General features: G+C 51.3%; 2 protein-coding genes across 10 annotated transcripts in view; both read left to right on the plus strand.

The window, feature by feature from the left end:
• PRDM10 (PR/SET domain 10) overlaps positions 1 to 3,006 on the plus strand; it is a gene marked incomplete at its 5' end in the record, with an annotated part of 35,114 nt that extends 32,108 nt beyond the window's left edge. For all 9 annotated transcript variants that reach the window (XM_084274865.1, XM_084274866.1, XM_084274867.1 and 6 more), the window contains 3 exons: positions 353 to 521; positions 1,355 to 1,467; positions 2,521 to 3,006. In XM_084274865.1, coding sequence (XP_084130991.1) covers positions 353 to 521; positions 1,355 to 1,467; positions 2,521 to 2,757 — 519 coding nt within the window. In that variant the 3' untranslated portion in view covers positions 2,758 to 3,006. The remainder of the gene's footprint in view (positions 1 to 352; positions 522 to 1,354; positions 1,468 to 2,520) is intronic.
• Positions 3,007 to 6,039: 3,033 nt separating this feature from the next.
• On the plus strand, positions 6,040 to 27,014 carry NFRKB (nuclear factor related to kappaB binding protein). The gene is made up of 26 exons (XM_084275026.1): positions 6,040 to 6,101; positions 6,504 to 6,651; positions 6,916 to 7,117; positions 7,231 to 7,358; positions 8,582 to 8,756; positions 8,959 to 9,060; positions 9,629 to 9,702; positions 10,095 to 10,179; positions 11,268 to 11,442; positions 11,639 to 11,747; positions 12,238 to 12,364; positions 13,424 to 13,489; positions 14,952 to 15,031; positions 15,126 to 15,166; positions 15,674 to 15,734; positions 16,928 to 17,102; positions 17,516 to 17,622; positions 18,293 to 18,416; positions 19,118 to 19,197; positions 20,186 to 20,406; positions 20,499 to 20,802; positions 21,126 to 21,344; positions 21,878 to 22,663; positions 23,295 to 23,401; positions 24,173 to 24,308; positions 25,659 to 27,014. Exons 2-26 carry the CDS (start codon positions 6,517 to 6,519, stop codon positions 25,782 to 25,784), a joined length of 3,945 nt encoding a protein of 1,314 aa, XP_084131152.1. The 5' UTR covers positions 6,040 to 6,101; positions 6,504 to 6,516; the 3' UTR covers positions 25,785 to 27,014.
• The last annotated feature ends 463 nt before the right edge of the window (positions 27,015 to 27,477 follow it).

Below are 27,477 nucleotides of genomic sequence, written 5' to 3' on the forward strand. Positions count from 1 at the left end.
AATTTAGCTGACTGAGAGACATCCATGGAAACTGGCATTGCTGAAATAGCTGAAGTTCAGTCCTTTGTGCAGCTGCGTAACATTCAGCTTCTCATCTCAGTTCTCTGCTGCACACTTGCTATGTAACCTTTGGAAAACATCTCTATTCCAGCTTCCCAACCTCTGCTTACTAACCACAGAGCCAAGCAAGCTGTGGGGAGAGGGAGGAGAGCTTTGCAGTTCTTGTGCTGGACATGCTAGAGAAAGTCTGGATGTTTTCCTTTAATGAGAAGCCATGTTTGCAACAGCAGAGATACATACACCCCTTAGTACACTGAGAAAGCTTACTGTGTTGGGCTTGGGTTTTTTCTAGGTTGGGGGTCAGCCTTTGAGTCCCTCCTCTCAACAATCACAGCAAGAGCTCAGTCCCTCACAGATGCAGACTACTACATCTACACCAAACCAGGCCCTCCAGCAGCAGCAAGGGTCCTCAGTCCAGCACACGTATCTTCCCAGCACGTGGAACTCATTCCGGAGCTATTGTAAGTGCCAGGAGTAGTCTGGTAGTGTGTGGGACTAGTAGTATGTGCTCTGTTTCTTCAGCTACCACATGTATAGTATTTCTAGAGCTCGTTAAGCTTCATGGTTAATAGTTGTAGAAGATAAAGGGGTTTAGACATATGGAAGTGGTTGTTCTAGCTCTTCTGCTGTAGGTCTGTAATTATCTGATAGGTGGTTTGGGCAGGGAGACTGGGCTCCTTTGTTCCATGGAACTTGCATTCCACAAGGACAAGAGGAAACTGTCTCAAGCTGCATCAGGGGAGGCTTAGGTTGGGTGTTGGGGAAAAAAATCTTCCCTGGAAGAGTGGTCAGGCATTGGGCCAGGCTGCCCAGAGAGGTGGAGGAGTCACTAACCCTGGAGGTGTTCAAGACATGTGTAGGTGTGACACTCCAGAACATGGTTTAGTTGACACGATGATGATCTTAAGAGGCCTTTCCCAACGTTAAGGATTCCATGGTTCTGTGATCCCCATGTTGGATAGCAGCTTCTTCCCATGGGGTTGGATGCCTGAAGGAATCCTACAGTATAGAAAATGAGGGTGCCCTGAAACCATTTGTCACGTCCATGTGGCCCTGGATGGTCATTCAGGATTCTGTGGGTGAGAACAGGATGTGTTGTTGAGGTGTGAACTGCCACATCTGCAGCTGATGCTGGCTGCCAGGGTTCTGCAGAGGCCTGGGGAGTTTTGCAAGGCTTTATGCTACCTGAATTTTGTATTCAACAGCCACAGCTTCAGGCTTGAAATCTTACTGAGGTAGGACACTGTCTTTGGGTTTGACTGAAGGTCTTGATTCTCTGATTTCCATTTTGTAGCATCTGAGATTCAGATGATGGCCATTCCCCAAGGCCAGTACGTGATCACAGAGACTGCTGTAGGGACACCAGTCACCACTGTCAACACAGGGCAAGTGAAGGCAGTTACTCAGGTAAGACAAAAGAATTGTGACCCTTTTTTTTAATCAACAAGTCACAGCTATTTGTGAGACTAAGCTGTATCTGTTAAACCAGACTTCCAGCAGTTCTGCTAGCTTTCTGTTATCCATAGGATTACAAAATACGAATTCCTGCTGTCTTACAAGGTAAACAATCCCATGTAAGACAGGTCGTTGCATTTTCTGCCCTGATACCAGATGCAGGAAATGCAAGTTCTGCCAGAACACCTGGGAAACAGAAAACCTTCAGAACAGTTGTGTTAAAAAGTGCTGTTTGAACTTGGAATTGGTTGAACCATCAGGAAGTGAACCAAATGCCAAGTAGCTCAACATAGTTGAGTCTTTTGTCCAGAGCTGGGGCCAGCAATACAAGAAAGATGTGGGACTGGTGGAGAGGGGTCAGAGGAGCCACGGAGGGGATCAGAGGGCTGGAGCAGCTCCCCTACGGAGGGAGGCTGAGGGAGCTGGGCTGGCTCAGCCTGGAGAAGAGAAGGCTGTGGGGGGACCTCATTGCAGCCTTCCAGTCCCTGAAGGGAGCAGAGGAACAGGAGGGGAATCAGCTTTTTAAAAGGGCAGAGACTGGCAGGACAAGGGGGCTGGAGTGAAGCTGGAGGAGGGAAGGGGGAGAGGAGAGATTAGGGGGAAGTTCTTTGCAGAGAGAGTGGTGAGGGGCTGGAAGGGGCTGCCCAGAGAGGGGGTGGGTGCCCCATCCCTGGGGGTGTCCCAAGGCCAGGTTGGCTGGGGCCCTGGGCAACCTTGTGTAGCTCCAGGCCTGGAGGTTGGTGTCCCTGCCTGTGGCAGGGGGGTTGGAACTGTGTGACCCTTGGGGTCCCTTCCAACCCAGACCAGTCTATGGTTCTGTAATAGCTGAGAACAAAGGGCAAGCATTACTTTGCTGTGATTTCACTCAGTGAAGTCGAACTCACTTTCAGAATTCCTTGTTCCTACCAAAATATCCTCTAGCACAGCAACAGAGAAGCCACAGACTCTTAGAAAAGCCAGAGAAGGTGAACCAATCACTACTCTTTTCACACCTTCCCCCTGCAGACTCACTATGTGATATCTGAAGGTCAGCCCGACCTGGACGTCAAACAAAGCTCATCCCTCTCCGGCGAGGTGCAGGTCGGCGTTTCCCAGCCGCCAGCCCACACGGACCCTTTGGAATCACAACCCAGCAGCCAGCAGCAGACCACCCAGTACATCATCACTGCGAGCACCAACGGGGGCCAGGGCAGCGAAGTGCACATCGCTAAGCCCAGGACTTTCTCAGCAGAACACGAGTGAAGAAGCCTCATGGTGGTCCTTGCTTGTACTAGTCACCTTCCCTGAAAGCCTGTGGGTATCCTGGAGCTCAGTATGTTTTAATTACACATCACTTCAAATAAAATCTTGGAGCTCTTCTTAATGCTTTAAGAGGGTTTTAAGTCCCCAGTGACTGTGAAGAAGTACCCTCCAAATCCTTCTGGGATGCCATTTCGTGCAGCTTTTAACAAAAAGGACAAGAGAAGTGAAACCTCTGCTTGCTCTGGACTTTATTTTTGGCATGCTGCTGACCCTTATTCTTTCCTTTTTGGAAGTGTCTCCAGTAAACACCTCTGTTTCAATTGTACAGGAAGAAGCTTGCCTTAACTTGAAGGCAAGCTGGCAGATGGCGATGTCTTTTCACTGTCAAACAGGAGGACACCGTGGGAGTTGGAAGAACGTGGCAGAACTGATTCCTGTGTCTTTGTTTCAGCAGCCAAGGTGAAAGGGAATATACCAGCTCAACGCTCACAGACTGCCTGGAGAATAAAGAGCAACAGCAGGGAAATGGTGGTTCCTTGCCTATGTGTGCAGGGATGGGTGTAACAATGAAGCTGTGAAGATGTACTGAAGCAGTCTATTAAGTTATTACTTTTTCCAACCCTGGAAGTGTTTACACGCTGCCTGCCCTGCCCTGCCCTGTTTTATCAAGTGGTTCCAGAAAGAAGGGGAAGTGTGGTGGTCTTAAACCTGTGTTTGGGACAACCTGATGGAAACCATAGCAGCACATCACAGTAGTACAGAGCCACCGTTGTCTCTTCTTTCCCTCCAGCCTTTACAGGGAAAGTCGCCCTTTTGCCTGTAAAACCAAAAGAAAAAGGCTCAGCTCAACCTGCTGGGATCTAAAGATAGTTGGGCCAGGAGAAAATGAGGCTGCAGGAGCAGCCTTGGAAGATGTGGGGTAGCTCTCTCTTGCCACCTCAGAGCAAACATCTTTTTCCCCCTTGAAGACTGGATGGCGAGTTGGTTATTCTGGTATTTTTCCAAATACCTTCTTAACAATGCACTGTAATTCCTTCTGGACACTTCTGTAAAATGACCGGCCCTGGACTCAGGAAACACCCCAAATAACTGTGTTAGTGGACCAGAAAGCCATCTGTGAGGGTTACCTGCTTTGCTAGACCAGGTCTGTGTACAGAATTCATGTTATGTTGAGGGACCAGGACAAAGGGAAAGAGACAGTTCCTCTCTTAAGGCAGTGTATATTTTTTTTTTTCTTACATAATTCTCTGCAGGTCTTGCTGGATGGTTATTTAATTCATTCTGGTATTTGCAAGAATATGACTAGAACTCATTGTCTCCTGATGGGATATACTGTGTATGTCTAAGCCTTCCTTCACTCTGCTTGAAACCTCATCCTGGAATGTCTGTGCATAATAGGATACACTTATTTATAAAACCAGAAGGATGTTTTTGTCTCAACAGCCCTTGAGACTGAAGAACCCAGAGAGGTTTTGGGTTGGTTTTTTGATTTCGGTTTTCCTCTTGTGCCACGCTGAGTGTGACCACAGGACACTTTTACCACCCCCCCCACCCCCCATAAGTATTCCCACAGATTTACACAAGGATTTACCCCTATGAGTAAGCACTACAGGTTGTGGTATCGAGCCTTGCACAGTTAAAGCTCCTAAGATGTGAGAGAACTTCACGCTCAGCCTGGGCGAGAGGAAGTCTGGTTCCTTGTGGGCAAAGCCTAGCAGCAGATATTTGGTAATGATAATCACCAGATCTGGCAGTTTGGTGTGGAAATAGTAAATCAGATTGAAGATACTGGCCAGTTCTGAAGTGTTCTGAGGCAGCTTTGAAGCGACTTGCCAAAACCATGGGCAAATTTCTTCCTGGGACTTAGTTTTTCTCGCTGTACTGATGTCCTGTGGTGTTACTCAGGTGAGTAAAATGAATGAGGAACCAGCACTCCCATTCAGTCCCATGCTGTGATGGATGTCTTCTCACTGGGTGGATTTAGGAGCCCACACCTGCCAAGCAGCTGCAGTTCCCACTAATCCCCCTGAAGTTCCATTGCCAAGGGCTTCTGAATTCTGACGTTGGGCATCATGATGGTGCAGGAGAAGGGGGATTTCAGCTCTGCTTCTGCCTGCCTGATGATTTAATACCAAATTAAAAATGTTACGAGTGGTACAGAAATTAGGAAGCTTGGAGATGGGATATTGAAAGTCTGTGGGTTTCACAGGTGAACATCACACTGGAATTGCAAATCAGGAGGGGGATTGAAAATATTTTGTTGGAAAATGATCCCAGAATGTGAGAACACTTGTACCCAATTAAATTTAAAACTGAAAACCACAAGTTGTTCCAGAAAACAACTCTAATTTAGTCCCTTTTGGACTCAAATCTTCCTTATCTACCTTCTCAAAGCTTCTACTCTGTCCGACAGCATCCTCTGCACCGGCGGTAAGTGCTTCACCCAGGGAAGCTAATGCCTTGTTGTGCAAGAAGCATCCCCACCATGAATTCTCCTTCCCCTCTGAGGCACCACAGCCAGTTTTTAGGGAGACCACCACCATCAAAACCGAAGCCAACCTTGCATGTTTCTTCCCCCATTTCCACGGTGTGGAAGGCACAGGAATGATTATTTTTAAACCAGCGGCTTCTCCCAGGCCTCTCTCTCCTCCTTGGAGGTGGTTTTTGGGGCCTGTGCTGTGTTTTCCTGGCTTGGGGAGGGAAGAACCGTTCCCCGGGCCCTTTGGCTTTGCCCCCCAGCCCTGTGTGGTGTCGTACGCTCGGTGCCTGTGACTGTGTTCATGGTCTTGTGTAAAGGTAAAACCACCCCCAACCTTGAAATAAATACAGGTTTTTCGGGGTTTTTTAACAACATTAGCCTTGACCCTTCTGTTCGCTCTGCCTGTCTGGTCAGAAACGGCTCTTATCGCGACCGGCTCGGTCGCGACTGGCCCAGCCTTCGCCTGAGGGAGGGAGGAGAGGCGGAGGGTAGACCTGGCGCGCAGGCGCGGCGGCCCGGAACGCGCCTGCGCGCCGAGAGGCTTCCGCCTTCCGCTGCGGGTGGCGTGCGGGCTCTTCCCGCCGCTCCCCTCCCCGCTCCCCGGCCTACCGCCAGCCGGGGCTGTGGGGAGCGGCCGGGCCGGAGGCGCTGGGAGGGGGTGGGTGTGCTTCTCCCCGGTCTCCAGCGCTTCAGGGAGGCCTGGCCTGGCCGGGGGAGGTGGCGGAGGGGGGGGGGACGGGGAGGGAGGGAGCGGGGAAGCGCTGCCGCGCCGAGCCGCCGGTGTGACGCCCGGAGCCAGCGTGAGCGGGTACGGACCGGGGCTGCCTGTCGCTTCCAAGGCCCGTCCCTGCTCCCAGGGCTCGGGGTAAGTTACCCGCGGTGGGGAGGGGGGAGTTGAGCCCAGAGCTGCGCGTTCCCAGGCTCCGGCAGAGGGGAGCGGGGGGCTGAGGGGAGCTGTCCCGGTCACAGGGCTCTCTGCTCCTGAACGGCTTTGGGGGGCGGCTCATGGGGTTGGACAGGTGGGATGCGAAGCGAAATGAGTCTGCGGTGGTGTTTTCCAGCCTGGAAAAGCGTTTCTCTGCACTTGTGGTGCGGTTAAAGCAGTAAAATCAGCGCTGTGCTGCCTTGTTTAGCTCAGGGCCTGGGGGTGAAGCCTTCAAACTGGTGCTCCACTGAAGGAGCATCTCTCCTGAGCTCAGCTAGGGGAGGTGCATCCATAGCTTGGGGCTTTCCCCTGGTTTGAAGGGTTTTCCTGTCCGTGGTTCAGCAAAGGGTGAAGAATGGACTCTCTGGATCACATGTTGACGGACCCGCTGGAGCTGGGACCCTGCGGAGAGGGAAATGGCACGCGCATCATGGAGGACTGCATGCTGGGCAGCACCAGGGTCAGCCTGCCCGAGGACCTTCTGGAGGACGTGAGTGCCTTTTCCCAGCTGGGAGGGTGTGCTGAGCTCACAGAGCAAACTGAAGAGGGGGCAGATGTTTCTGACTCTTCCTGGAGAAGGTGTCAAAAAGGGAATGGTTTTAAAAAGAGGGTTTTGAAGACACCACGCTGTCTGGTGCCTTGTGTTATTTTGCCCCAGAAAGCCTTAAGGGCTGGAAAACCATCAAGGATGCTGGTACGTTCTCTTCACCCTTAGGGGGGTATTTTTGTTTGTTTGTTTGTTTGTTTTCTTTAGCCTGACATATTCTTTGAAGTTGTCAGCTTATCCACCTGGCAGGAGGTGCTGACAGACGCCCAGCAAGACCACCTAAAAAAATTCCTGCCTCACTTCCCTGAAAACAACCGAGAGCATCAGAACAAACTCATCTCTGCCTTGTTCAGCGGCGAAAACTTCCGCTTTGGGAACCCTCTTCACATCGCCCAGAAACTCTTCCGGGGTCCGTGAGCATCATCATGAACTTTGGGTGTATTTTGGGGGGGGGTTAACGGGGTTAAAGTTCTCAACCAGCAGTTGGTGAAACCTTGGGAGTGTTTCACCCCTCTCTTACAGACGGGCACTTCAACCCTGAAGTTGTGAAGTACCGGCAGCTCTGCTTCAAGTCCCAGTACAAGCGGTACCTGAGCTCGCAGCAGCAGTACTTCTACCGACTGCTCAAGCAGATCCTTGCCTCCCGAAATGTGAGTGTCTTCAGGGTGGGGATGTCCTTTTCTTGTCTTCTCTCTTTAAACAGGAGGGTCTTGGTATCTATTTTCACGTTCATAATTCTCTGAGGTCTTTCCTTTCGTGGGTGCTGCGTTTCAGGTTTCCCGGCAGCCCCTACAGTAACACAGCAGCTTTGTTATCGTGGCAAATGTCAGGTTTTGAAGCTCTCACAGCTCTCACATCTTCTTCTCCATACCCACCTCGTCCCCCACTTCCTACTTTTGCCCCTTTACACCTTCCTGTGCTGTTAAGTCATTCTGCTTTCCTTTCCTGCCATTTCTGTCACTGTGAAACAAGAAAGGCTGCTAAATACAGAATCACAAGGTTAGAAAAGACCTTTAAGATCATAAAGTCCAACTGTTCCTATCATGGGCCAAACCATTTCCCTGAGCACCTCATCTACCCTATACCTTCAGGCAGAGAAGGACCTGGGGGTGTTGGGTGACTGTGACTGAACATGAGCCAGCAGTGTGCCTGGGGGGCCAGGAAGGCCAAGGGCATCCTGGCTTGTGTCAGCCCCAGCGTGGCCAGCAGGCCCAGGGAGGGGATTGTGCCCCTGTGCTGGGCACTGGGGAGGCTGCAGCTGGAGTGCTGGGTCCAGTTCTGGGCTCCTCAGCATCAGAAGGACATGGAGGTCCTGGAGCGTGTCCAGAGAAGGGCAGCCAGGCTGGGGAAGGGGCTGGAGGGCAAATCCTCTGAGGAGCGGCTGAGGGAGCTGGGGGTGTTGAGCCTGGAGAAGAGGAGGCTGAGGGGAGCCCTTCTCCCCACCTCCCCTGCCCTGCCAGGAGGGTGCAGAGAGGTGGGCGCTGGTCTCTTCAGCCAGGGGCCAGGAGCTGGGACAAGGGGCAATGGGCTCAAGCTGCGCCAGGGCAGGGTCAGAGCAGCTGTGAGGAGAGAATTCTTCCCTGGCAGAGTTGTCAGGGCCCAGGCTGCCCAGGGAGGGGGCTGAGTCCCTGCCCCTGGGTGTGTTTAACAGAGGGGAGATGAGGTGCTCAGGGAGCTGGTTCAGCTTAGGATGGGAATGGTTGGATTTGATGATCTTAAAGGTCTTTTCCAGCCTGGTGATGCTGGGAAAGATCCGAGGTGGTTACCGCACCAGCTCCAGGTACTAAACTTGCTGAAACAACACGACTTGAGCTTCTCTGCTCTAGCTCATGGTGCTGCAGATAGCTAATGTGACGTGTCTCTTCTCTTCCAGCACCTGCTGGAATTAGCTAGGAAAGGAGGCCCTGACATGACCCTGAGGAGAAGGCATTTGCCACCCACCTACGAAACAGAAGAACGAGACAGACGGACACACCGGCGCTACTTGAAGATTCTGCGGGAGGTGAAGGAGGAGTGTGGAGATACCACCTTGTCTTCTGATGAGGAAGGTAATGCCCCACACAGAGCTAAAGACTCAAGCTGTGAATGGAGGAAGACAAATTTTTGATATGAAAGCAAGGGGGTTTTGTGTAGAAGAATAGAAACTGGGCTCTGATGGTGTCAGCTGGGTTTTAATGGGGATGGTGGGGGGATAGAGATATGGAGATTAGCACCAGGCCTTGCAGAAATCAATTGATTTCTTCATTTTAGATCTAAACTCCTGGCCTCCAAGTTCTCCAGCACGTTGTTCGAGTCCACCAGTCCCCCTGAGAGTGATCCCCACATTGTCAACCTTGGACATGAAAACAGCAGGTGAGAAGTGAACCAGGGGTTGCTGTGGATTTAGGGGTGAGAATGACTTTGCAACCCTGCAAGAAATCCATTTGAAAAGTAGTTGTTTCTGGGAAAACCATGCAATGTTTCCTTTTTCTGCAGTCTCCACAAGAGTGGCTCTTCTCCTGGTTCATTTAGACTTTTTCTCCTTGGAAGGGGGAGCATTTTAACACAAGGGTCTGCAGCTTGTGTAATGCTGCTGGTTTCTCTGTTGGATTTTGTTTCTAAAGCAGCAGTCTGGTTCAAAACACTGTGGTGTGTGTGCTGAGGGAATCCTCCCTACTGCTGCTGCTCTCATCCAGACTGCAAACCCTGTGGGCAGCACAGCTGTTCCCTGCTTCTTTTCTATTCCACCCTTACAACAGCAATCAAATCTGATGATGCAAGGTAGGAAGGGCTGAAATAAATAGCTAGGTTGGAAGAATGAAGCTCAAAGAAGGGAAATCTAGTGAAGTTTGGAGATGGGAATGGATAGCAAACAGGACTGTAAGCAGTCTGTAATTAACACTAATGGAGTGAATAATCTCTGACTGTTTTTCTGTTGCAGACAAGATAGAACTTGGGGAAAGGGATTTGAAGATGATGTTGAGGAAGCACCATGAGAAACGAAAACGTCAGCCTGTAAGATGTCAGCGTGTCTTGGGGTTGGTGGGACTGGGGTTTATCTGTTACCTGTACAGCACAGGCTGCTTCTGCTGAGAAAAGGATTGCTCCCTGTCTGTGTGACTGCCCTTCAAGCCTTGTCATAACCAGTATTGAATTGTCAGCACATTCATGCAGCTCCTGTTCAGGCTTCTCAGCTTAGAAGGGTTTTGTCACTTTAGTGATGTGTTTTGGAGTGACAACATGTTGGATTTTGGGATTAGAAGACTTCCCTACTGTTAGTGCAGTAAATAACTTCCTGAACTGATCCTGGATAAGTTTTGGGTGCTTAGGCATCTTCTGTACCCTTGTTGCTCTCTAAGCACTCTCTCCTTGCCCAATTTTAATTTCTATCCCCATGTCCTGTGCAGGATCACCCTGATCTAGTGACAACAGACGTGACTCTTGAGGACATCATGACTCGGGTGAACGCTGGCAGGAAAGGGTCCTTAGCAGGTCAGTGGCTTGGGCATGCTGCTTGTGCCCTGTGTGAATCCCAAGGAGTATCCCATGGGTGGGGAAAGCTGAGGAGGGGAAAGCTGAGGAAGAAGGTGGTCTCGAGTGATTGCTGCATCCTTGTGCTCTTCAACAGAGCTGACTGACCTCTCTGGGCTTGAGAGTTGTTCTGTTGCCACTGCTCTCAGTGGACTGGTGGTGAATGAACTGGGGCTGGGCAGTGAGGAAACAGATGAGATTTAACAGAAGCAAGTGGAGAGTCTGGCACCTGGGAAGGAATAACTGCTGGAATCAGGACAGGCTGGGGGTGACCTGCTGGAGAGGAGCTCTGTGGAGAAGGACCTGGGGGTCCTGGTGGGTATCAGGGTGGCCATGAGCCAGCAGTGTGCCCCGGGGCCAAGAAGGACAATGGGATCCTGGGGGCAGCAAGAGGAGTGTGGGCAGCAGGTGACAGGAGGGGATCCTCCCCCTCTGCTCTGCCCTGGTCAGGCCCCACCTGGAGCATTGTGTCCAGTTCTGGGCTCCCTGGGATAAACCAGCCAGGGATCTCCTGGAGAGAGTCCAGAGGAGGCTATGAAGGGGATGAAGGGCCTGGAGCATCTCCCCTGTGAGGAAAGGCTGAGTGAGCTGGGGCTGTTCAGCCTGGAGAGAAGCAGCCTGAGAGGGGATCTGATCAATGGGTATAAAGATCTGAAGGGTGGGACACAGGGGGACATGGGCAGCCTCAGTGTCTGTGGGGACAGGACAAGGGGTGATGGGCTCAAGTTGGAGCACAGGGAGTTCCACACCAATCTGGGGAAGCACATTTCCCCAGTGAGGGTGAGGGAGCCCTGGGACAGGCTGCCCAGGGGGTGTGGAGTCTCCTTCTCTGGAGAGATTCCAGCCCTGTCTGGACACCAACCTGTGTGCCCTGTCCTAGGGACCCTGCTTTGGCAGGGGGTTGGACCCCATGAGCTCTGGAGTCCCTTCCACCCCCTGTGGTTCTGTGAATCTGTGAACGATCACCCAGTACCCACATTTCTGAAGGTATATTTCAGTATGTAGTTAATGATTTTTCTCATTCTTCTCACCCTTTATGGTATCTGAAGCCTTATTTGACCTTGCAACCCTGAGGAAAAAGGTGAAGGAGAAGGAGGATAAGAAGAAAAAAAAGCTCAAGTTAATTAAATCTGAGGTGGAAGATTTGGCTGACTCTCTTGCAGATGGAATGCCACCAATGTCTCAGGGTCATTCCCCCATCCCTCTGTCTTCTGTCAAAGAGGAGTAAGTGCTTCAGAGGGCCCTGGACACCTTGTGGGGGTGGAAAGAGCAAGAGATGTTGGAGCCCAGGTTCCTGTGGGACTTTTTCAGCCTTTGGGTTTGTGGTGGCTCAGGGCCTGTGAAATGTGTGGTGTTTGTATGTGGAGGTGAATGTTTGCTCAGGGAAACTTACTTTGCTTGTGTTCTCCTTCATTTGAAGACCTCTTGAAGACATGAAGCCATGCCTTGGAATAAATGAAATATCTTCCAGCTTCTTTTTCCTTCTTCTGGAGATACTGTTTCTGGAAGGACCTGCTACTCTCTCTGTGGTAAGGAACCACTTGCTTATCTAGGAAGCAAAATGAGGAGATTGAGGGGTTTTATAGCCTATTATTAATACATATATATACTGAGTAGTGATTTTTCTCCAGAGTTGCCTGGCTGTAAGTTACACTAAGATGTAGATTACATTCTGAAGAGCTATAAATCCCTTTGGGATTCCACACCACACTCTGTTTTTAACATGTTTCTTAAGTTTGGTCAGTTGAATCTCTTCAGTCTTCCCATAGCAGCTCTTTAGCCCCCAGTTAGATATATACTTTACATGAAGGGCAGAGATGGTGGGGAAGTTTCTTCCCCTTGTTGGTGCCTGCTGTCTGAAATACAGTGTTCTGGTTACTCAAAATCAGGTTGTTTGGGGTTTTTTTATATACATAATAAAATCTCTTGAGTCCCCTGGGTACATGTAGCTAGTTTATTTTCCATTAAAACAGGTGAAAGAGTGAGATCTTTAATAGAATATTTCTTTTCTCTCTTCAGCTTGAAGATAAAGTTCTAGATTGGCAATCCTCTCCTGCCAGCGCTCTAAATAACTGGTTCTCCTTTGCCTCTAACTGGTCTGAACTGGTTTTACCTGCCTTGCAGTACTTGACAGGTGACAGCAGAGGTAAGAATGGCCAGTAGGAATACTAATGATGCTCGTGCCTCAGTTTTCATCAGCTCTGGTTTATATTGTAGCACAAATCAACTTTTAATTCATTGCTGTGATAACCCATTGGGTTGTTGACAGGGTTTCTGTGCTGGGCTTTATGGCTTAATGTTCTGTGGTTGTGGTAGGCTTGTTCTGTGTGTGGATAGCAGATAAGACCCAGTGTGTGGAAATTTGTGTGAAACCAGCCTCTAGGCAGGCAGTTTCTCCTGTTGTGATCATGCTTCAGGCAGGATGTTTGAAGGGGGAAGAAATTAGTCCCTTCCTGGTGTGAAGACGTGGTTGTCTTGGGAGATGCTAAACAATAAACTAGATGATGCCCTGGCCATTCCCCCAGAAGCATGAAGTTGGGCCAGCTTTGACCTGAGGCTTGGGCCAGCTAAGCTTCAGACCTTCACAGAACCACAGACTGGGCTGGGAGGGACCCCAAGGGTCACAGAGCTCCAACCCCCCTGCCACAGGCAGGGCCACCAACCTCCAGGCCTGGAGCTACACAAGGTTGCCCAGGGCCCCATCCAACCTGGCCTGGAACACCCCCAGGGATGGGGCACCCACCCCCTCTCTGGGCAGTTCCTCTCAGACTAAACTACTCTGTGGCTCTCCTTTGCCTGTTGGGAAGCTTCAAGGGGAGGGATGGTGTAGAGTGTAGTGGCCTGTGCAGCTTGGCTACTTAATGTTCTCTGTAGCTGTGGTGAGTACTATAAATGCCAAGTTGACTTTCCCTGAGCACAGGAACAGTCACAGTACAGGAAGAGTTCCTGGTGCCTCCCAGCTCAGACAGGATCTCATCTGACAGCTTGGGGATGAAAGATTCCTTTCCCTGCCCCATTCTTCTCTAGTGCTTGTGGTGTTACCTTCCCTTTGGGCAAGTATAAATTTAGAGATGCACTTACATAATCATATTAAACACTTTATCTGTCACTCTGAGTCTAACTCAGCAGCCCACGTTCCAACAGTAGGATTTGGGGGCTTGGATGGTTGTACCAGTGTCTCTGACACACGTGGTTTTCACTCTAGGTGTTCCCTCCAGCTTCTCCCCTTTTGTTGAATTCAAGGAAAAAACTCAGCAGTGGAAATTGCTTGGTGAGTATCTTGTGCTCTTCTGTCCTCTCTGCTTTAGCAACAGTGAATTGTTTTCCCCAGGACTTGACCTTTTAGATTGCTGTAGGCTGGAGAGGAAGACAAGCCTTGGCTTGGCCAGGCCTTTTCTTTTAGCTGAGCAGAGATGTGTTTCACATTCTGGGGTTTCACAGGACCTTCTGGTATCACCAGCACGTAGAGAACAGCTGAGCAAAGACACAGAGCTTTATTTCTTCACACTGAAGACCTCACTGTGTTCACGTCATGCTTCACATCTGAAGTGTGATTTATCCCTTCTCTAGAGCATAGAATCAGAATCCCAGACTGGTCTGGGTTGGAAGGGACCCCAAGGGTCACAGAGCTCCAACCCCCCTGCCACAGGCAGGGACACCAACCTCCAGACCTGGAGCTACACAAGGGTGCACAGGGCCCCATCCAACCTGGCCCTGAACACCCCCAGGGATGGGGCACCCACCCCCTCTCTGGGCAGCCCCTTCCAGCCCCTCACCACTCTTTCTGCAAAGAACTTCCCCCTAATCTCTCCTCTCCCCCTTCCCTCCTCCAGCTTCACTCCAGCCCCCTTGTCCTGCCAGTCTCTGCCCTTGAACAAGCTGATTCCCCTCCTGTTCCTCTGCTCCCTTCAGGGACTGGGAGGCTGCAGTGAGGTCCCCCCACAGCCTTCTCTTCTCCAGGCTGAGCCAGCCCAGCTCCCTCAGCCTCTCTCCGTAGGGGAGCTGCTCCAGCCCTCTGATCCCCTCCGTGGTTCCTCTGACCCCTCTCCACCAGTCCCACATCTTTCTTGTCCTGGGGCCCCAGCTCTGGACACAGGACTCCAGCTGGGGCCTCCCCAGGGCAGAGCAGAGAGGGACAGTCCCTTCCCTGTCTCTGCATACCTTCTAATTACTGAGAGTAATTAAATTAAAAGTGGGAACCAAAGAGCAAATTAGCAGTAAACGTTCCCTTGCTTATACTGAGCCAACAACAGAATTCTTGTGTTCATGTTCATTCCTTTAGCTGCTGGGCAGATCTTTCCATTTTTAACTACAGTGATTCTAGTGATCATGTTGACAGACTGAAACCAGCAGTGATTTGGAGTCAAGAGCCCTTTCCTCCAGTCCCTTTCATGGTCTTTGGGGGAGGTTATGTAGGCACAAGCAGAAGCTGGGGGACTGGAATTACTTTGGAGAATAGGAATATCCACCTATCCAGTGGCTGTATGACCAACAGTCTCTTGCCTGCTGTGCCTTTATACCAGTGCAGGGGAATAACTAGGTTTTAGCACTTTTCTAATGCTGGATGTGTTCAGGTATTGAAACCAGAGCAGCTTTGAAGTGTGGGAAACACCTTGTGACTGGCGATGCTAAAGGGTGGGGAACAGGGTTAGGAGATGACTGGGAAGTAGAAGCAGCCAGCTTCATGACAAATGAAGGACTTCTTTCTTATTTCTCCTGATTTTTTGGACTAGGTTCTTGCCAAGATCATGAGAAGGAATTGGCAGCACTGTTTCAGCTCTGGTTGGAGACCAAAGACCAGAGTTTTTTCAAAGTGAGTCAGAAAAACCCCCACCTTCCAGCAGCACGAAACCTGACCTGACCTGTTGAGTTACACCCAACATTGACACTTCTCTGGTTTTTGATAGGAAAATGAAGACTCAGATGCCACAACACCAGTTCCCAGAGTGTAAGTTTAGAATACTGCTTGAAAGCTTCTGCAGTGCATGCTGGAGCTGTGGAGTTTGGTCCTTGCACCTCTGGATCTGAATGGCTGGTTGCTTAACACATCCACCTTCCCTGGATGTGTTTACAACAAGGGGAGATGAGGTGCTCAGGGATCTGGTTTAGCTTAGGTTGGGAATGGTTGGACTTGATGATCTTAAAGGTCTCTTCCAACCTTGTGATTCTGTGAAAACAAACAGGTTTTGTATCCTGGGGCAGGAGAGAGTTTGATAGACAAAGCAAAGTGATCTTTCCCCAAGTTATGCCCCGATAGCTGGATTGTTTCACAGTCCTTGCTGTCCTTCAGGTAGTGTGAATTGCATATTGTAGGGTATTTACAGGACTGCACTGTGTTATTAAATGCTTTGGGGATATGTTCAGAAGGATTTGCAGAAAGGGTGAGGCAGAAATCCTGTGGGATATTCCTTGGGGCTGCTGTGGGCTCTGGAACTGATGGGCACCTTTGTTTCAGAAGGACCGACTACGTAGTCCGACCTAGCACTGGGGAGGAGAAACGTGTGTTTCAGGAGCAGGTAAGAGGAGAATCATCTGAGCTTTAAATGGGCTTGTGGGCCACTAAAACAAGAGCATGTGGGGGTGCTGACAGTCCTGTGCTCTGCTCAGGCTCAGGTGATGTGAAGAATCGACATGTTTCTTCTGCCTTGAGGTAGATACCTTGGACCTAAATAACATTTGCTTACAATATAGCCTAGCCACCTGTATTCCCATGGGATATTGGACAATATTAACTGGATATTAACTCAAACACAGCAGTATTTGAGCCTTTCACATAAAAAAAACCCATACCTGTGCTGCCATCCAGCGAGACTTGGACAGGCTGGAGGGCTGGGCAGGGAGAGACCAGATGGGGTTTAACAGAAGCAAGTGGAGAGTCCGGCACCTGGGAGGGAATAACTGCTGGAATCAGGACAGGCTGGGGGTGACCTGCTGGAGAGGAGCTCTGTGGAGAAGGACCTGGGGGTGCTGGTGGGTGACAGGGTGGCCATGAGCCAGCAGTGTGCCCCGGGGCCAAGAAGGACAATGGGATCCTGGGGGCAGCAAGAGGAGTGTGGGCAGCAGGTGACAGGAGGGGATCCTCCCCCTCTGCTCTGCCCTGGTCAGGCCCCACCTGGAGCATTGTGTCCAGTTCTGGGCTCCCTGGGATAAACCAGCCAGGGATCTCCTGGAGAGAGTCCAGAGGAGGCTGTGAAGGGGATGAAGGGCCTGGAGCATCTCCCCTGTGAGGAAAGGCTGAGGGAGCTGGGGCTGTTCAGCCTGGAGAGAAGCAGCCTGAGAGGGGATCTGATCAATGGGTATAAAGATCTGAAGGGTGGGACACAGGGGGACATGGGCAGCCTCTGCTCAGTGTCTGTGGGGACAGGACAAGGGGCAATGGGCTCAAGTTGGAGCACAGGGAGTTCCACACCAATGTGGGGAAGAACTTCTTCCCAGTGAGGGTGAGGGAGCCCTGGGACAGGCTGCCCAGGGGGTGTGGAGTCTCCTTCTCTGGAGAGATTCCAGCCCCGTCTGGACACCGACCTGTGTGCCCTGTCCTAGGGACCCTGCTTTGGCAGGGGGTTGGACCCCATGTGCTCTGGAGGGCCCTTCCAACCCCTACAATTCTGTGATCTGTCTTTAGATAATGGAAACAGCTTATAATACACACATGCTTTGCTTTGGTCTGGATGTTTCCTGCTAAATTCAATCCTCCTCTTTCCCACTGCAGGAGCGTTACCGCTACAGCCAGCCTCACAAGGCGTTCACGTTCCGCATGCACGGCTTCGAGTCGGTTGTTGGTCCTGTCAAGGGGGTTTTTGACAAGGAAACCTCATTAAACAAAGCCAGAGAGCATTCCCTGCTGCGCTCAGACAGGCCAGCCTACGTCACCATCCTGTCCCTGGGTAAGGTGATGGCCAAAAAAAACCTGCTTTTAAATAAGAAATAGGCTCCCACCACCCCCCACCCCCCCCACACACACACCCCCCTTCAAGCAATGACTTTAGGAATCTACATTTTAATGGGAAAAGGTAGGCAGGCTGGAATGATGTAAGTATGGACTTGATGATCTTAAAGGTCTTCTCCACCCTTGTGATTCTGTATCTCTTCATAAATGTATGTACATAAGTTGCATGAACTAAAGGTGCTGAAATGCTGGGAGCAGGAATAACTAGAAGTTTCTAGAAGAACTAGAAAAGAAGGCAGCAGTGAGTAGATTCTGCTGAGCAGAGGCACTAGGAGTGAGCAATACTGAGGTGTGTCTGCTGAAGTGCATGAGTACAGCTGGAGGTTTAAGCTCTCATTGTTTGGGTTCCAGTCCGCGATGCCGCCGCTCGCCTTCCGAACGGGGAAGGAACTCGTGCTGAGATCTGTGAGCTGCTGAAAGATTCCCAGTTCCTAGCTCCTGATGTCACCAGTGCTCAGGTAGGTTGGATCATAGAATCATAGAATGGTCTGGGTTGGAAGGATCATAGAGTTCCAGCCCCCCCTGGATGTTGTGCCTGGCCTCAAACAGCTTCTACAAATACACTGTGCAGACCCAGGAAGCATTCAGTGGCTACAACCCAGTAATGTCTCTTCTGCTTTGATTAGCAAAAAGGAGCTATGGGTTACTCTGTTGCAAATTTGCCTCCATCTCTGGATGATGAAAAAACATCTAGAAATGCCACAGAATTAGCAGGGTCATGGAGCTGCTCACGTTTTAGGTTCAAAACCAGTTGATTTTCAGAGCTTTCAGCTTCGGTGGAAGCTCCGTTTAACCTGAGGTGGCAAACAGCATCATTCAGTGTCTGCCCTCCATGAGTTCTTACTCCAAGATTACTAGCAGCTCTATCCCCCTTGTCCTGCCAGTGTCTGCACTTCAACAAGCCCATTCCCCTCCTGTTCCTCTGCTCCCTTCAGGGACTGGAAGGCTGCAATGAGGTCCCCTCACAGCCTTCTCTTCTCCAGGCAGACCCAGCCCAGCTCCCTCAGCCTCTCTTCACAGGGGAGAAGATTAACTTAATCTGGTTTTATGCCAGATAGGATTACTTTTCTATGAACAGCCAGCCAACCCAGGGACATCTTGTAATTCTGTGAATTCTGAACTTTTCAGGTTAACACTGTTGTTAGTGGTGCTTTGGATCGATTACACTATGAGAAAGACCCCTGTGTGAAATACGACATCGGATGCAAGTTGTGGATCTACCTGCACCGGGACAGGAGTGAGGAAGAGTTTGGTAAGCCTGTCTTGGGGATACCTTAAGAACTGAACCTGCTTCTGCATCTGTTGAGCTGCTTCAGTCTGGCTTTTATTCTCTTGCTGGTGTTAGCCATCAGCATTGAAATCCAAGTCGTGCAGCGCAGCGTGTCTGTGTGAAGTATCTGTTTGATAAACAGCATCCTGCATACAAGAGCTGCAGATATGTGTGCATTCACAGCTGCTTCTGTGCCTTGTTTTCAGCATTTGGGAGCCTTTTACTTGATCATAACAGAACCATAGGGGTCAGAAGGGACCACCAGAGCCCATGGGGTCCAACCCCCTGCCAAAGCAGGGTCCCTAGGACAGGGCACACAGGTCGGTGTCCAGAGGGGGCTGGAATCTCTCCAGAGAAGGAGACTCCACACCCCCTGGGCAGCCTGTCCCAGGGCTCCCTCACCCTCACTGGGTAAAAGTTCTTCTGCATATTGGTGTGGAACTTCCTATGCTCCAACTTGAGGCCATCGCCCCTTGTCCTGTCCCCACAGACACTGAGAAGGGGCTGCCCATGTCCCCCTGCATCCCATACTTAAGATATTTATAAATAGATACTTTGTGTTGTTACATGACAATGTTATGTTGGATTTCTTGTCTGAAGATGAACTTGCAGTTCTGAATTGGCCTCTTGTTAAATGGATTGGCTCATGTTCAGGAGCTCTAACCATTCATTTCTCTTTGCAGAACGGATCCACCAGGCTCAAGCTGCTGCAGCAAAGGCCAAGAAAGCTCTTCAGCAGAAGCCAAAACCTACAGCTAAAATGGTAAATGTCTTTACTCAGGTGCTTTTGGGACTGGGACAGAGGTACAGACTTAACTTATCATAGAACTGTAGGATAGTCTGGGTTGGAAGGGACCCCAAGGGTCACAGAGCTCAACCCCCCCTGCCACAGACAGGGACACCAACCTCCAGGCCTGGAGCTACACAAGGGTGCACAGGGCCCCTCCAACCTGGCCTTGAACACCCCCAGGGATGGGGCACCCACCCCCTCTCTGGGCAGCCCCTTCCAGCCCCTCACCACTCTCTCTGCAAAGAACTTCCCCCTAATCTCTCCTCTCACCCTTCCCTCCTCCAGCTTCACTCCAGCCCCCTTGTCCTGCCAGTCTCTGCCCTTGAACAAGCTGATTCCCCTCCTGTTCCTCTGCTCCCTTCAGGGACTGGGAGGCTGCAATGAGGTACCCCCACAGCCTTCTCTTCTCCAGGCTGAGCCAGCCCAGCTCCCTCAGCCTCTCTTGGTAGGGAAGAAGATGATCTTAATCTGTAAATTCTGCATCCCTAGCGAGTGGTGAAAATTCCCACCTGTTTGAGTTAACAGTTCATTATCTGTATGAATGTTGGTGTCTGGCACAAAACGAAGAGGGGAAAGAGGGAACTTTTGCTCCTCCCAGCTTCCCCTGTTAACCTTGTTGATCACAACAGGAAGGTGAATGGAATTCTCTCTATTGTAAGGATGCTCTTTGAGATCCAGTTTTGAGGTTAACCTGCAGCAGAGCGTGTGGAATACGCCTGCTCTCTGCCCTTGCTCTGCTGAAGCTGTCAGGGTTTTGGGTGTCTTAATGGTCACTGATACTGATCAGGGTGGGAATCTGCAGGTTATCACAGCTGAGACAGGCTTCTCCCTGAGAATTGGAGCCAGTCATCTGGATTTAGCACTGGAACATCACTCAGAACCACGCTGAACTCCGCTTCAGCCCGCTGCCTCGAGCACAGTCTCTGTACAGACCTTCATGCTTGCTGTGGTTCCTTTGCAGAAGTCTAGCAGCAAGGAGAGCTCTGCCAAAGCGCTCCCCAGCAGCACCTCAGAGCCCAGCCAGCTGAGCCTTAGTGACTCCAGCATGCCACCCACTCCTGTGACTCCTGTGACACCAACTGCGCCGGCGTTACCGACGACGCCGATTTCGCCCCCGCCGGTGTCTGTGGGTAGCAAGAGCGTGTCTAGCGCTGGGTCAGAGCCAGCCAAACCCAACCAGAGGTGGGACTTCATCACCTGTGAATGGTGCAGGTTGTTTTTCAGTCAGTTCCTGCACCTTTGCTGACCTGCTGCTGGCTTTATCTTTTCCACAGTGTTCTTCTGGTGTCATCCCCCACCATGCCCCAGCTCGGGACGTTGCTGTCCACATCCCAGAGCTCGCAGACGCAGCCGGGGCCGCAGCCGCCTCCCACCCGGGTGGTCAGTCACACCACCTCCTCAGGGCTGCCGCAGGTACGGGTGGTCACAGCCCAGTCCAGCCTCCCAGCTGTGTCCCAGCAAGCCCCAGCTGTAACTCAGCAGCAGCCACAGCAGCAGCAGCAGCAGCAGCCACCACCAGCACCAGTGCCTCAGATCCGCGTTCCAGCTACAGCCACGCCAACCAAAGTGCTCCCTCAGGTGAGTTTGGCTGCGTGGAGATGGTGGAGTTACTTCTGATCTGACAGCTCCTGGTGTTCTGGTGTGGTGCATGGGGACTGTTTCCTGACTTGGAGCATGTAGTAACACCAGAGTAAGCCCCACAGAAACAGTTGTGTATAAGGAGTGGTGTTCTGTGCTCCTTTTTTCACCCCATTCTTTGGGTGGCCCCGTTAAATTGTGCATTGTGGCAGGAAGCCTGCAGAACTCTCAAGCTAAGCTAAGGCACAAGGCAAAGAGTAGTCATTTGGCTGTTTAATGTTGTGTGAGTTCTGCTCATAGGCTGCCTCTGTGTCTTGCTGCAGGCTGTGATGACTCTGCCAGTAAAAACTCAAACCAGCCCAGTGCAGGTGCAAAGACCAGGAGGCTCCGTGACAGGACAGACGGGCATCACTGTGACAGGACTGTCCACAGCTCCCAGTCCTGCTGTGAAGCCAGTAACCAGCTCTCCAGGCAGTTCTGCTCCAACCACCTCCTCCACCACTGTCATCCAGAATGTAGCTGGTCAGAACATCATCAAGCAGGTGAGAGAGAAGGAGAGCTGAGGAACTGGGCTTCACAACCCAGTCAGTTCCTGCTGCTTGTGACAGATGTGATGTGCAGATGTGAAAAGAGAGTGAGAACCGTAATGCTGCATGAGTTACTGACTGCATGGATTTAGGCAGCTGCTGGTTTGGTGTATTTTGAGCTCCTTTTTTTAAAAGAAGTGTTTGTGTAGATTCTTTAATTAACTGTCTTCAGGTATTGATCTCATTTTGGAGGGTTGGACCCAATGATCTCTCGAGGTCCCTTCCATCCCCTCTGATTCTATGATTTTCATTCCTCTTGTTTGACAGAGCAGCTCTGCTGTATTTCCTATTTTATATAGTATGTGTATGTACATTCCTGTTTTATATGGTGGTGGGAATGCCATCTGATGTGTAACCAGAGCTGCTTTTGGTAGGGTGCCATGGCACATCAGTTCTGAGGGGCATCCCATCCTGTTGGGAAGCTTTCCTTTGACTCTGCCTTGGGCTGCAGCCTGGTTTGATCCAGCCCTTTCCCCGGTCTCTCCCAGGTGGCTATTACAGGACAGCTTGGCATGAAGACCCAACCTGGAAGCGGGATCCCCCTCACAGCCACCAATTTTCGGATCCAGGGAAAGGATGTGTTGCGCCTACCCCCGTCCTCCATCACCACAGATGCCAAGGGACAGACTGTGCTGCGTATCACCCCGGACATGATGGCCACCCTGGCCAAATCTCAAGTCACTACTGTCAAACTGACTCAGGACCTCTTCTCGGCCGCTGCGGGCAGCAGTGCTGGAGGGAAAGGCATCTCTGCCACTTTGCACGTGACCTCCAATCCTGTCCAGACCGCTGATTCTCCAGCCAAGACCAGCACCACCACTTCTGCTTCCTCCAGCCCGGCTGGGAGCACGGTGGTGAAAGTAACACCTGACTTAAAGACCGCGGAGCCAACGAGCTCTGCATTCCGACTGATGCCTGCTCTGGGAATGACTGTGGCCGATCAGAAGAGCAAAGCCATAACGACAGTGGCATCCACTGAGGCCAAGCCAGCTGCTACTATCAGAATCGTGCAGGGGCTGGGGGTGATGCCCCCCAAAGCTGGGCAGACCATTACAGTCGCTACTCACGCTAAGCAAGCTCCCTCTTCCTCGGCGGCGAGCGTGCCTGGCACTGCCCACACCTCATCCGTCTCCTTACCAACCATGAGCGCCGCCGTGTCCAAAGCGGTTGCCGTGGCCTCGGGAGCTGCTGGGACTCCCATAACTATAGGCACAGGAGCCACTGCTGTGCGGCAGGTACCCGTCAGCACCACAGTAGTGTCCACATCCCAGACAGTAAGTAAGGCTCAACTTGTTCTGGAGGTGGGTGAGAGAGGGCAGTGCTGAGATGGCTTTACATCCAGACAGGCTCAAGCTCAACTTCAGTAGGGTAGAACGTGGCTCTGCACCTCAAATCACGCTGTTGGAGTTGTGGCTGAGTGCTGGCTAAGCAGAAGACAGTCAGATAAACGTCTTCCCTCCCCCCTCCTGGTGTCATTGAGTGAAATAAACTTTGCTTTCCCAAAGTCCTGCCTTGTGCAGCTCAGCATCGTGCCCCACACCTCTGAAGTCATTTCCCTGGGAATGGTGGCGGATCTAGGAGCGCTTGTTACGTGTTGACTTTTCCCCCTTCAAGGCAGTTTTAATGCCCAGCACAGCTTTCTAAGGGTAAAAATCATGGGGAGATGGAATAATCCTTCCTGGAGAAGTGCCATGGTGCAATGGTGATTTTCTGGGGCGGGGGGAGGGAGCTGCAAAGTGAATGAAGTGGAGGCAAATTTTAATGAGCCTGCAACAGTGCACAGGGTTCATCAGCAAAGCTGCTCCCAGGGCTCCTAAAAACCAAGCTGAGGGGTAATTGCATGTTGTGGAGCAGTTTCTCTGCTGAGCTCCCCACAGCTCCTCATGTCATCTTCATCCTCTCTAGGGCAAACTCCCAACACGAATAACGGTGCCTCTGTCAGTGATCAGCCAGCCAGTGAAAGGCAAGAGCGTGGTGACTGCCCCCATCATCAAGGGCAACCTGGGGGCCAAGTGAGTACTGTGTGTCTGGTAGTTTTGCTTTAGAAACAGGCTGAGGAAGGTCTGTGTTCAGGAGGCTCCCAGCAAGCTGAGGGTGGAACAGGTTTGTGGTCCCTGAGCTGAGTGAATACGATGCCTGGCAATGAGAATGCAGTTTTTGTTTAGGTGCCCCAAGAGATAGCAAAAACCCTGAAGAAAAACCATTCTTTGCCCCAAAAACAGCTGTTAGATCAGTCCTGTGTGTTTGAGCAAGAATCAGCCTGCTGACATACCTAAAACTGTGCCATCTGAGGCCATGTCTCTGTTAAAGAAACTAGGGAAGTGCCAGTCTCAGTGCAGATCCCTCCATCCACTGAGATCTCTTTTTGTTCATTCTTCCACAGATTCTCCTAGTGTCTCCCTTAGTTAATCATTCAGGGCAGAACACTCTGCACTCAGCTATTTTCTGTGTTCCTTGAGAAGTGTTTGGCCTGATCAGATTAACCTGGTGATGTGCACAGCCCAGAATTAGAAGGTTTTGGGGTTTGGTTGAGGTTTTTTTTAATCTGTGTGATAAAATAATTCTTGATCATAGTGATAAATGTTGATGTAAACTCTGTGTGTGTGTGTGTGCTGGTTGTGGGGGGGTAAAAAACCACCCTGCTGCTTAAAATGGTTAGCAAATGAGATAAGTAACTTGTCTCCTAGCAACACAAGAACAATTTGTGAGTCTGAAAAGAAGACCTGACCTGCTGGGCTGTGTAGTCCCTGGGCACTAACCCCTCAACCATTCTCCTCCCTCAGCATCAGCGGATTGGGTAGAAACATCATCCTGACGACGATGCCCGCGGGGACTAAACTGATCGCGGGGAACAAGCCAGTGAGTTTCCTGACTGCTCAGCAACTGCAGCAGCTGCAGCAGCAAGGCCAGGCCACGCAGGTAACAGCCCCTGGAACCCTGTGGTTATTGGCTTTTGCCATGCCTTAATGTCTCTGTGAAGTCTTCATGCTTGATGGGTGGGGTTCTGTGAAAGGGTGTGTGGCTTGGCTGTGGTGTCTGCTTTAAGCATCCCAGCACATCACCTCCTGTACCCACCCTCCATCCAGATATGGCTTTTTAATGGTTTTGAAGCACTGGCTGTGTAACAGATGGAACCCCAAAAGTCCTGTCAGGAAATGCTCCCAACTGCCTAAAGGATGATTTCCACACACTTGGGTTGTTTGGGTTTCTTTTAGGGGGGGGAGTTGTAGTGCTTTGTACCTTATCTTCTGTGGGTCACTTTTTCTTGAAGAAGCTGTGTGGCTTCTTTGCATATCCATCTTTGTGCCTGGAGGCTGAGTGTGCTGTGGCTGGAGAGCTGTCAGGCAGAGAAGGACCTGGGGGTGTTGGGTGACTGAACACGAGCCAGCAGTGTGCCCGGGGGGCCAGGAAGGCCAAGGGCATCCTGGCTTGTATCAAAAACAGTGTGGCCAGTAGGCCCAGGGAGGGGATTGTGCCCCTGTGCTGGGCACTGGGGAGGCTGCACCTGGAGTGCTGGGTCCAGTTCTGGGCTCCTCAGCATCAGAAGGACAGGGAGGTCCTGGAGCGTGTCCAGAGAAGGGCAACCAGGCTGGGGAAGGGGCTGGAGGGCAAATCCTCTGAGGAGCGGCTGAGGGAGCTGGGGGTGTTGAGCCTGGAGAAGAGGAGGCTGAGGGGAGCCCTTCTCCCCACCTCCCCTGCCCTGCCAGGAGGGTGCAGAGAGGTGGGCGCTGGTCTCTTCAGCCAGGGGCCAGGAGCTGGGACAAGGGGCAATGGGCTCAAGCTGCGCCAGGGCAGGGTCAGAGCAGCTGTGAGGAGAGAATTCTTCCCTGGCAGAGTTGTCAGGGCCTGGCCCAGGCTGCCCAGGGAGGGGGCTGAGTCCCTGCCCCTGGGTGTGTTTAACAGAGGGGAGATGAGGTGCTCAGGGAGCTGGTTGAGCACAGGATGGGATTGGTTGGACTCTGAGCTTAAAGGTCTTTTCCAACCCTGTGATTCTGTGGTTCCCATTCTGTGCTGGGAGCTGCTGGTGACAATTCCATGGAAGTGAAGTACCCAGCAGATCCTCATCCTGCTGAAAACTCATCAGTTGGATTGATCATGTCACAGACTCCATTCTCAGTGTGTTTTGCTGCTCATGTCTTGTTCCTCTAACTGATGGGCAGCATCCTTTTGGTGGCAGCAGAAACAGACGATGTACCGGTGCTTCAGAGTACACCTGTCAGGTTGGTGTTGACATGAGCTTGAGGTGGTTTTCCTTTTCCTTTCCAACAGGTGCGAATTCAGACTGTACCAGCCTCCCACCTCCAGCAGGGAACAGTCTCTGGCTCTACAAAAGCAGTTTCCACCGTGGTTGTGACAACAGCTCCATCTCCAAAGCAGACCCAAGATCAGCTCTGAACACCGCTTTGAAAGCAGCTCGCTTTCCAAGAGCTTCCCTGAGCCCCTGGTCATCCTCCAGCCAACCACCCGACTCCTTAGGGATGAGAGTGGATTTTGGAGTCAGCATTGTGCTGTCTAGCTAGAAATTCCACAGCAAAACCACCTCCAAAACCACGTTTCAGGCCCAGATATGTAAAGCCACGTCCTGCGGCGCTGATCCCTTTTGAGAAGTGTCTTCCTTTCTCCTTGGTCTCTTCCCATCCAAAGGGCTTTTTGTGAATATCATTTCTCTGCATTTTGGGATGAAGCAGTTGATCTTGGGGCTTCCATAGGTGGGGGAAGCTTGCTTGGAAAGGGGGTAATTCAGTGGCTTTTCAAAGTCATGGAGGAGATGCCTCATTTTCTGGAGTCGAGCTGTCCCTCCTGTTACATGGGTGACTTAACCCAGCAGCTCGGGCACTGGAGTGTTGGCAGCATAGCCTGGAAGTAGATCCCTAACACAGTCAGTGTGCTATTTATAGACTTTTTAAATACCTCTTCCCCCATCCCTGAGCTCAGGCTTGTTCTGAACAGACAGCAGCCTCCAGGTCAGGTCTCTGGCAGGACAGTTTTGGCTGTAAAAAGAGCTGGTAGCCAGGAGGGAGAGGGGGGAAGTGGAGGCGGTTTGGAAAGGTGCAGTGTGAACAGCTCTGTCAGCAGACAGGAGCACAGCAGAAAGGCATGTGTTCACCAGAAGGATCCTCCTTTAGTTTTCCCTCAATAAAGAAACTTCTTATCAATCAAAAAAAAAAGGAGCTTGGTTTAAACATGTGGAATGTCTTTTCAGTTACACCCAAACTGGAGTCTCTTGGACTGGGAAATACTCTTAACTCCCCATCCTGGCCTTTGGTTGTGTTTTACCCTCCTGTTTTACCAGTTTTATCTCTTTATGTAGATTTGTTTGGATTTTACACATACCAGCAGGGAATTTGTGGCTCTTCTGACATGACCTTGAAGCTTTCAGAAGGCATGGTGGAGACCAGGAGAAGAAAATCAGGGCAGAAAGCCTTACAAAACCTCACACCGTCTCCTTTTGCTTTCATACAGCTTGTTTCACCTTCATCTGGCTTGCTGAGGTCTAGCAGACTGTGTCTTTGTAAGATGGTTCTTTTAAACCCAGTTTCTCTTGTAGCCTGTTTGTTTGAGGGTTATTTTTTCTTTAAAGGACTCTGTTTTCTCCTGAGTCACGTTATTGAACATGCTTAAAGCTCTGAGTTGTACATCTTGACTCTCCAGTGTGTGTGGCTGCTCAGAACCACAGCAGCTGAGCATTTGAACCTGATGAGGTTCAACACTGCCAAGTGTCAGGTGTTGCACTTGGGCTGGAGGAATCCCAGCCACAGATACAGCCTGGGAGAAGAGCTCCTGGAGAGCAGCCCTGCTGAGAAGGACCTGGGTGTCAGGGTGGGTGAGGAGCTTCCCCTGAGCCAGCAGTGGCTCTGGCAGCTGGGAAGGGCGATGGGATCCTGGGCTCCATCAGCAGAGGGGTGGCAGCAGGGACAGGGAGGGGATTGTCCCTCTCTGCTCTGCCCTCGGGAGGCCCCAGCTGGAGTCCTGTGTCCAGAGCTGGGGCCCCAGGACAAGAAAGATGTGGGACTGGTGGAGAGGGGTCAGAGGAGCCCCGGAGGGGATCAGAGGGCTGGAGCAGCTCCCCTACGGAGAGAGGCTGAGG

The sequence above is a fragment of the Gallinula chloropus genome, assembly GCF_964237585.1.
Source record: "Gallinula chloropus genome assembly, chromosome: 24".
Lineage (NCBI taxonomy): Eukaryota > Metazoa > Chordata > Aves > Gruiformes > Rallidae > Gallinula > Gallinula chloropus.

Excerpts from the sequence above, each read along its gene's own strand:
- NFRKB (XM_084275026.1), top strand. The coding sequence starts at position 6,517 with ATGGACTCTCTGGATCACATGTTGACGGACCCGCTGGAGCTGGGACCC. Across the intron at positions 21,345-21,877 it reads GTCAGAACATCATCAAGCAG|GTGGCTATTACAGGACAGCT; the intron begins GTGAGAGAGAAG and ends GGTCTCTCCCAG. Across the intron at positions 24,309-25,658 it reads AGCAAGGCCAGGCCACGCAG|GTGCGAATTCAGACTGTACC; the intron begins GTAACAGCCCCT and ends CCTTTCCAACAG.